Consider the following 10,096-nt stretch of genomic DNA (forward strand, 5'->3'; position numbering starts at 1 on the left):
TATTTAAAAGATTTTTGTTTGTATTGTGTGTTTTATGATTTTTTTGTTTGTATTAATTTTTTCTCATTTGAATCACAGCTTATAATCAATGATTGATATCATTTGATCAGACATTAAAACTGGGAAGTTTTGGGATGAATCGGCTGTGCTGTACATCGGGAATCAGGTTTAAAAAAAATAAATAAAAAAGAGATAATTATAATTACATCAATATATAATTTTTTTCAGAAAGTATAAAGTGAGTAATTTATAAAATAAAGTATAGAGTATTTTTGTGTCTGATTTTTTTAGTGATAAAGAAAATGCTTTGATTTTTTAAAAATAAATGTTTAGTTCAAAAATTAGAAATAAAGGGAAAAATTGCAACAAATGAAACATAAGGTTAAAATTTTGTGAAAGAAATAGGAGATAGTTTTGTGAAAATGATATACAATTATAAAAATATATAACTATTTGTTTGTATCAAAAAAGCGCACCTTTTGTTCAAAATTTCACTACAAAGTGGTGTTTAAACTGAAAGCAGCAAATCATTAGATTAAAGGATCGGATAATAAATATAAATATATATATAAGAGCAAGAATAATAAAAAAAATTAATTATTATTATTATTATTACTATTTAGAAAAGTTTCGATGGATTTAAATGACATTATTATTATTTAGATTTAGATAGCAATTAATTATTATAGATTTAATAATAATAATAATAATAATAATAATAGAGAGCAAGAAAAGTGAGCATAAAGTATATATATATTTATTTATATAATGTTTAGATCACTGATTAGGCTGTTTTAGCTGTTTTGGCTGTTTTAGCTGTTTTTTAGGCTGTTTTCTAAGTTAGGGAAGTAGTAGTGTTAGCGGCAGCCAAAGCCAACTGATCTCCGACTTTCTTCGCACTAAATGTTATGACTCCACGAATGCCTTTCACAGAAGTCTATGTGCGATAATATGAGGGGAATCAAGCCTTAAGCCAATTGATAGTTCATATAAAAAAGTTTTTTGTTTGTTTTGACCGACAATAGACTGGTTTGTCGGCACTCACCTTCTTTTTGGTACCATTTAAGTACTCCTTATACATATCAGAGCGCAAATATCGCGGATAGGAATCGTTTTTCATCAGTTGATAGACATGACCGGCCGCTTCGTCAAAGATCCACCGATTATTTGGATTGCTTTCCATATTTTTCTTAGTTATCTCATAGGACTTGCAGTCTATATTAATGGGACAGTTGGCGTCTATTGTGGACATATGGGAGAAAGAGGTAAACAATTGTTATGAAAAGTTTTTTAAACTATTATTTTGTTAATCATTCAAAATGATGACATCATTACCTGATCCCAAGTATTCATTCCATATTTCTTGTACTTTATGGGCGACATCACGACTGTGAACACATTTAAGCTCTTGGACTGCGTCCCAGAATCTATCCAACAATATATATATATAATTATTGTTTCATTTAGTTGTAATATAGTAAAGTAATTAATTTTATATATCATATAACAGTATAAAATTCAAGTTTGTTAAATAAACTGTATTTGATGTCGATTTTATTATTTTATCATATAATTATATATACAGTATATTATATTAAGATATTTCATATGACTCCTACATGACATCCAATAATAAAATTTAATCTAACCTTGCTTATTCTATGTAATTTATTTGTCTAAAAATAAACACACACACAATTATTATAATTTTCTAAGAATTATTATACCTGAATATTTTTTCGATTAAATATTAAAAATATTTTTAGTTATTTTTATCATTTAATACATTTTTTTCTGAGAAATTATTTTAACTTTAGTTTATTTAAAGTTTAACAATGATAAATTAAATACTAAATAATATATTAAGCATAAAATAAAAAATAACTAAATAAATTACTGTACGGTATATAAAGTTTATAATAAAGAAACTAAACACATAATTATAACATAACATATTAAAACATCTGTTATTTCTGCTATTTAATATATATATATATATAAACTTTATATATAAAGGTAATATATTAATATAAATTACATATATCAATTCAGATAGTAATCATTTTTAAAGTTAATTTTTAAAAATTTAATAATAATATAAGTCCATTTAACAAACGTAACATTACATTTGCATGAAGTTTACTGAAATATTATACTGTATTTTTGAGATTTTTAAATTTAAAATGTTTATATAAATTATTATTATTATTAATTCTTATTATTGTTGTTATTAAATTTCATTATTGTTATTATTAATGTATAATTGCTTATTATTTGTACACACAGTACTACTACATTATTGGTAAAAAAGTATTTATAGAATACTAAGAAAATATTAACAATATTATTGCTGCAAAAAAACAAATTGAATCATTCAATTTATTTGACACATGCAATTTTTTGATTACTTATATTGAAATTGCATATTTAATCTCTAAATTTAATATAAAAAAAATAGTTTTATTTTGAAAAATAATTTATATTTCTATATTCACTGTTTACATTATATGTACACTATATGTTCAAAAAAGAAAAACATTATTGTAGTTGAATTTTCTTTAAATTTTCAAATAAATTTATCAATGATTATACTTTTATATAATGTATAGTATATCATAATTGTCATTATACTATTGATACATTTATAGCGCATATAACTTTATTATTGACTGAGTAATGTATTATGTTATGAACTACAGTATTATATAACATAAAAGACAGTAAAAAAATATTGATTTTTCTTAGATTTCATATTAAAAAAAAGTTATTTAATAAGACATTACTTGAGATTTTCGGCAGAAAATTCTTTCTCTAAGAATTTGATGAACTGTTCCTTTCCGGCGCTATCTTTCAATAGCTCTTTCAAAGAGAAAGCCCATCGTCTAACCCGACGACACGGCACGTCCTTCCTATTTGTTTTTCATATTATAAACTTATATATAATTAATTGTTTCCAGAAATCAATCAAATAATATATATATATATATAAACTATACGTTTGTCTTTCCATTTCCCAAAAGTCTGTAGAGTCACTGATCCATGGATTGGATGCCATCTAAACAAAAGACGAGAGAGAGAGAGAGAGAGAGAGAGAGAGAGATGTTTGAACATTAATTATGAAGTGTATAAATGCATTAAAATGTTATATTTTTTTTATTTTATGAATTTCTTGCCCCTCTATTACTAACCCCTTTGTTAGGTTCTGGTAATGTGATGAACGGGTCGTATTCGGCCCACTGATCGTAAAATGTTGAATAAGATTCGGCGACTTTACTAATTTTGACGCCTCCTATCCTATGGTCCAGTCGTAGCCTTAATGAGTCGATTTCTCGTTTGATTAGTTCAGTCTTATCCGCCTCATTGACAGGACTCACACGTCCGCCGCCTACAGAACAGGCCAAGTGCTGGACAAATACAAAACAGTCAGATAATAATAATAATTGTTATTATTATTATAATACAACTATATATTAAAAAACAATATACTATATTTAATGAACTTACAGTTGAGATCTTGACGCGCGTGCTTTTGATGGGTTTGTTCATACGGCACGCCTTTTTGATGTCGATTTCGGTTGTGTTAACACATCCCGGCTGTTGTCACACAAAAAAAGAAGAGATGTTCAAAAATTATCAGTTTGTTTGGCGCTCTGACTGTTGACATTGATAACAACTTACGACAGGTCTGTGGACGTCCCAAAACGCCCGTTCCTGTGAATCTAACACTTTTCGCTCTAATTTATCTCTCTTTTTATCCACTCTATAGATATATATTTAAAAAAGAGAGTTCGTATATTAGATTAGATAATTAATTGGTTGTTAGTTAAGATAAATTGATCGATAATTGCAAGGATAAGGAGTTGACATGTAATAGTAGTAGTGTTAATGGACAGTCATACTTGGCCTGAGCTTCTGCCTGCATGAATATGAATTCCCATTTTCTAGAAAACATTTTCTGGAGTCGGGCCAAGTTTTCGGCCTCGTAGTCGGCCAGCTCTAGCCGTGTCTTGTTTTGCATTGTCCTTTTGCACAGATAGACAGCGTAGTCAGTATTTTCTGGTTCCCAACAATTTGATGGCCAAAAGTACGGCGTCTGAAACCTGTAAAACGTTGAGTCGGACTTAACACTGAATGACAAAGAATTTCTTTCATTTAAACGTAAATCTCATGGATTACTAGACATTATTGAACTACAAACTACTCGTTTCAATTGATTGATTTGATTTGACTCTACCTCAAGACATGATCATCAATTGGAAAGAAGTAGCCGTGAGATGCCATTAGATTAGCTAAATGTAATGCTTCGTTTTGGTCCTCGAGATCCAGTGATTTCATCATCCATGTGATCAAATCGGTGCCTAAACAACAAAAATTGATGCAAAAAAATATTTAAAAAACATTAATCTCAATAATTAGAATTAATACAGTATTAAAAACAAAAATATATGGCATTAATGGCCACAAAAAATACCGGTGAAAACACTGGGAATTTTAGACATAAAGCTTTTAACGGTTCTGACGGGAACTCCTTCGTGTTCGTCTTGCATGCGCTCTATTATCTGTTCCATCTGTTCAAAACAAATCATAAAAAACAATGATTTTTAAGTAAATTTGTTGTCAAACATAAATATTTGGTTACCTTATTGTAAACAATTTGATTTGGATTCCATTCTTCGCAATGATTTGATGTGGAAGTGTTTGTCTGACCCGACCCTCCGTCCGCATCACTAGAATTGGACGCCTCGGCGGCCATTGCTTTCATATGTCTTCGATGGTAATTATAGGCCATTTCGTTCGTTTAATTTAATATTAGTTATTATTATTTAAATTATTTATTATTTAATTATTATGATTAATTATTTGTTTATTTATATATATATACAATTAAAAAATATTTGTTTGTTTTGCTCGGAATTATAGTTTCTTGGTTTATTTTTTTTGGTCAATAATTTATTTTTGAAATTGTTAAAATAATTTTTATCATTATATAACACATTTTTTATTTTATTGTGTATTCAAGGATTTATATATTTAATTATCAAGAATTTTGGCACAAAATCTCAAACAAATTTATAATTAATATTATTAACATATATTGATTTAAAAAATATATTAAATATTTACACATTAACATTAAATTAATACTATTATTATTATAAATTAGCACAATTAAATATTAATATATTATAGTCTATTATTTTTACATAAATATATTTTTATATAAATATTCATTTAAAGAATTGAGAAATAAAATGGGAATTTAATGATATGATAGGTTATACAATCAAATAATTTTGTAATATATTTACACCATTTCACAAAATTGTTCAAAAAATTTGAATAATTATATAATTATTTACATTTTTATTAGCATTTAAAGTGTGTTTTTCTCACTGGCGATCATATCATCAAAATATATAAATGTGTGTTATTTTGTCGGATGCGTTACAGTAGACGTCAAGAGCGGCCATTTAGACCATTACCACAACTCTATCAACAGCTGAGTAGTTCAAGAATATAATATCAGTGCCAATGAACAGAGCAATCGCAGCACTGATGGCATCCGTCTCAACAACACATCCGCTCATTACGTCTTTCCCATCAATCGATACTTTAGTCTAATTCCTATAGTATTGATGGCGTAACCCATTTGGATAATCGTCACATCCAATGGATTTAATAAATAATATTATCATTATTTATAGCTATAATTAATAATAATATTATTATTAATTTATAAATTATTAATAAAACTATCACTTATTTATGTTTAGTCTTTAGTTTTTTTGTGATAAATTATACCAATTTAGTGATAGATTGTAGTCATAAAAATAATAAAATGCACTACAATTTTATCAATATTATAATAATATTATTGTTTAATTATTAAAAGATTACTATTAATATATTTAATGCTATAATTATATCAAACTAAAATGTTATTATATAAAGTTTAAATATTAAATATAATAAATTATTTTATTTGTTAAATTATTTAACTCTTTAAGCATTTTTTATGTTTTCATTTACATAAAAATATAATAATAATAATAATGGAGATTATTTTTTATTTGAAATCAATTCCAATATCCGACTTAAATAACATATAAAAATTGTGGTAATAATAAACTATTAAATTAATAGCCAAGTCTTACTGTTTAATAGAGAAAATGCATTAATTATACAGAATTTGTTGAAAAAAATTATAGATTTATCAACAAAAAAACGACCACAAAATGAAAAAATTTATAATTTAATGCTTTATATGCATGTGTTTATAATGTCTAAACAAAAACATAGAAATTGTGATTAATTGCTTGAATATTGTAATTCACACAAAAAACTTAAAATAGAGTCATTTAAATAGTAAATCTAAATAATTCATATCTTACTTTGAAAAAATGTTTTAATTTATCAAAAAATATATACCATTTTATATAACAAAAATGGGAATGAAAAAGTTTTTTTCCAAAAAAATAAATAATTGTTACAAAAAGCCATATAAATGATTTTTATACAATAAAAAGCATCAATTATTTAGCATTTGTTGTGTATCTTAAGTAATACTTAACAATCAATTTTTAAGATATTTTTTTTGGATTGAAGTTCAACGCAAATCTTAAGCTTTAATAACTTTATTAAAATTAAATATATTATCAGTATATGGCTTCAGTTAAATATATATATAAAAACTTGTATAAAATTTTTAAAAATAAATTGTATATACTGTACCATATTTACTCGTTGACTTGAATTTAAATTGGTTATTAAAATTGTAAAAATTGAAAATTTTGTTGTTGTTATTGTATTCTATAAAGCTTCAATAAATTAATATATAAAAATTATATTTAATTACTTTAAAAATAAAAATCTATTCATTTGAAAGCAAAATCAATTAAAAATTTATAATTAATTTTCACATAAGCAAAGTGAATCAATTTAAGCTAAAAAATAATGTTTCAACTAATTAATACAATTATTATTTTATAAGTGCACTAAAATAATATTAATTTACAAATAATTACATTATTATTTTTTAATAAATCAAACATATTTATTATTTAAACATTAGTAAAAGTAAAAGTACATAAATTTTATAATAATTATAAATATGCTTATTTATAACATAATATATTACAGGAATATATGATCAAAAAGGAAATTTTTTAATTGTCACGTTATCTTTAAGTTATATTATATTTCCTGTAATATTTAACAATTTTTATATAAAATATTGATCTAAACCAATAGGTTTTACAAATTTTGTCACATATTTTGTACTTTTATTTAGAATTTTTATTTTTATAATTTATTATTTATAAAAAACTAGTATAAATTGAATTTAATAAATAGAAGTACTTTATACTGTATTTAAACTAAAATATTGGATAACATATTAATAATTTTGTAAACTATATTATTGTTTGTATTATTTAAACGTGTTGTTTAAGTGTATGATTATGAGACAATATGTTAGGGATGGCTTTATTACCAATTGAATTGTAATGTAGGGATTGATTAAACAGTTACTGACTGTGTCTATAATATGGCAGTGTCTAAGATTAGATGAACTAATTGTTTGATACACTCACCAAATGTATGGTCAGTATTGATATGATTGTGATTAGAGGGTCAACACAATTAATACACACTTAAAAAACATTACTTATTTAATTATATACAATAACTTTATTTTATTTATTACTTTATTGATATTTAACTTAACAACATTTTATTATTATTATTACTATTATTTTATTTATTAAAGTATTCATATAATTTTGTTTTGTGTATTAAGTATTAAATATCTAATTAGAATTAATTATAAATTTTATTTTATTTCTCATTACTATATTATTGCTATAATTTCTTATAATACAGTATACAATATAATGTTTTAAATAATGGTATTTTAATTATAATAGAAAAAGATTTTATGATATAATAATTTAACTTATGGTTAAAAATTAAAAATATTTTATAAAATATTTATACTCTATATTGTATTTTATTAAAATAATTTTTTTTTAAATTAACTCACTATATAACAGACATAAAAGTTTGCAATTGTACAAAAATTTCTTGTATCTAATTTATTAAAATATTTAAACAATTATTTAAACAATTTTATTTTGTTTAAGAAAATAACAAAACATAAAACTAAAGTTTTCAAAATTAATTTAGATAAAGTAATTTTTATTTTAGTGCATTACAACAATTTTACATTAATTTTTGTTTTATTTTATTTTAATAGCAAATACAACGAGATCTAAAACAAATAATAAAATATATATAATGTATAAATTAAATGCCAAATATATATTGAAGAGTAAAAAGTTTTAAAATGTTTAGTTATTTTTAAAAATCTTTTGACAACTTTAATGATTAAAATTAATGTCCACAACATTATTGTTGTGTTGTTTTAGTGAAATTCACAAATATTAACAAAAATGTGTTAATTTGAGTTTTAATATAAAATAATAAATTTTAATTTTAAGACTAATCTTTTTTAATATAAAATAATGTGTTCATTATATATAAATAATTAGAAATTAGTTTAATGTTTTTATATGAGTAGTACAGCTAAAGTCCGGTAAAGATGGAGATAAACAATTAAAAATTTCTGAATGAATTTTCCTAAGAATATTTCTCAGAATATATAATATAAAATAAAATTTAATACATTGTATATTATTTTAGTAGTAAATTATACTATGGGATCACCATATAATGTATATACGGGTATATATATATATATATATATATATATATAGCAATACTATTATAATTTATAATACAAATAAGATCCCAATTAGAAATTAATTATTAATAGTATTGTTATTAAATCATATATATAATTTATTGTAACTAATAATGATTTTAGATTTTATCAATTAAAATATACAGTTATTAATTAATATCTTGTGGTTTATTACAAAATAAAAATAATTAAGAAAACAAGATTAACATAAGGAACTCATTGCCAGAAATATCTTTTAAAAACTTTCCTATTTTAAGAAATTTCTTTGTTTTGACAAACACTAAGTTAAAGGGAGAGCCCGGTGTCGACATTTATTATAATATTATGTAATAAAAGTACTTCAAATTGTGTTCATATAATAAATTTTTATAAACTTGGGTCTCATTCAGTGTTTTTTAGTTTTTATTTTGTATTTAAGATCAATATTTGCAATGAAACGTGACTTGAATTAGACAATTATTATCGATAGTAAATAACATGTATTAGTAAATCTATTAAAAAATCAGACAACATTTTGGAGACAAAATCATGGAAATAGTAGACTAAAAGTTAAGGTGAAAGTGAAAAGTTGTGTAATGTTTTTTGGCCACAATTTGTTTGTTTAGATTTAATTCAATTGAATTGGATTATTGTTGTTAAAACATATAACAAATAGTGAGACTATTGTTTAAATATAATGAAAGCAAGAGTGTATTGTCAAACAAAAAAGTCACATCAAATACTTAAATAGTTTGATTGACTGGTCTTTTAACAAAAATGTTGTAAATCTACGGAATATTAACGACATTTCAAATTGTTTTTCTTACATCCCTTCCTCTCTCTCTCTCTCTCTCTCTCTCTCTCTCTCTTTCTTTCTCTCTTTCTGTCCATGCAATGTATGTGTGCTCTACTTTAACTTTAGGACACAAATTTTACTCAAAAACAGCACAAATAGATGTATATATGAACAGTTAGCTCGTGTGTGTGATCATGCTCTTAGTTCACCCCCATTGCTCTCTCTCTTTCTTTTTCTCTCTTTCACATCATAGCCAACATCCCAGTGCTCTCAATACTCTTCACTCTCTATTACAGAGAGCTCTTTCAATACACTCATACATAAGCTGTGAAAAGAATATTCTGTGTTATAGTCTATTCATTTCAAGTGAACAAACAATTCATTGGCATTCTTGTTATGTATCAGTTAGTCGACCGCATGTTAGTTGCAGTCGTCCTAAAAGCTAATCAAAAGTTAATCAAATAAAAGCAAATTTATACGATAACAGCAATTATTTTTTTTAGCATTACGTAAAAGGTTAATTATAATAATAATATAAGTGATGTTTTCAACATAAAAAT

General features: G+C 23.9%; 1 protein-coding gene across 2 annotated transcripts; it reads right to left on the reverse strand.

Annotated features, from left to right (window-relative positions):
- Positions 1-784: 784 nt before the first annotated feature.
- On the reverse strand, positions 785-4,789 carry LOC128951720 (regulator of G-protein signaling 7-like). Of its 2 annotated transcripts, none has more exons than XM_054296980.1 (12): positions 4,640-4,789; positions 4,472-4,568; positions 4,235-4,358; positions 3,900-4,127; positions 3,679-3,760; positions 3,505-3,594; positions 3,189-3,404; positions 2,997-3,055; positions 2,784-2,909; positions 1,336-1,427; positions 1,046-1,239; positions 785-937 (listed from the first exon to the last, which is right to left on the reverse strand). In XM_054296980.1, exons 1-12 carry the CDS (start codon positions 4,787-4,789, stop codon positions 836-838), a joined length of 1,560 nt encoding a protein of 519 aa, XP_054152955.1. In that variant the 3' UTR covers positions 785-835. The 2 variants fall into 2 exon arrangements, with proteins under 2 accessions (XP_054152955.1, XP_054152957.1); XM_054296982.1 differs by having other exon boundaries at positions 3,900-4,145; positions 4,640-4,786.
- Between the last annotated feature and the right edge of the window lie 5,307 nt (positions 4,790-10,096).

This window comes from Oppia nitens, unplaced genomic scaffold (assembly GCF_028296485.1).
Source record: "Oppia nitens isolate AA-2021 unplaced genomic scaffold, nextdenovo-longstitch-racon4-pilon3 scaffold1_pilon_pilon_pilon, whole genome shotgun sequence".
Taxonomy (NCBI): Eukaryota; Metazoa; Arthropoda; class Arachnida; order Sarcoptiformes; family Oppiidae; genus Oppia; species Oppia nitens.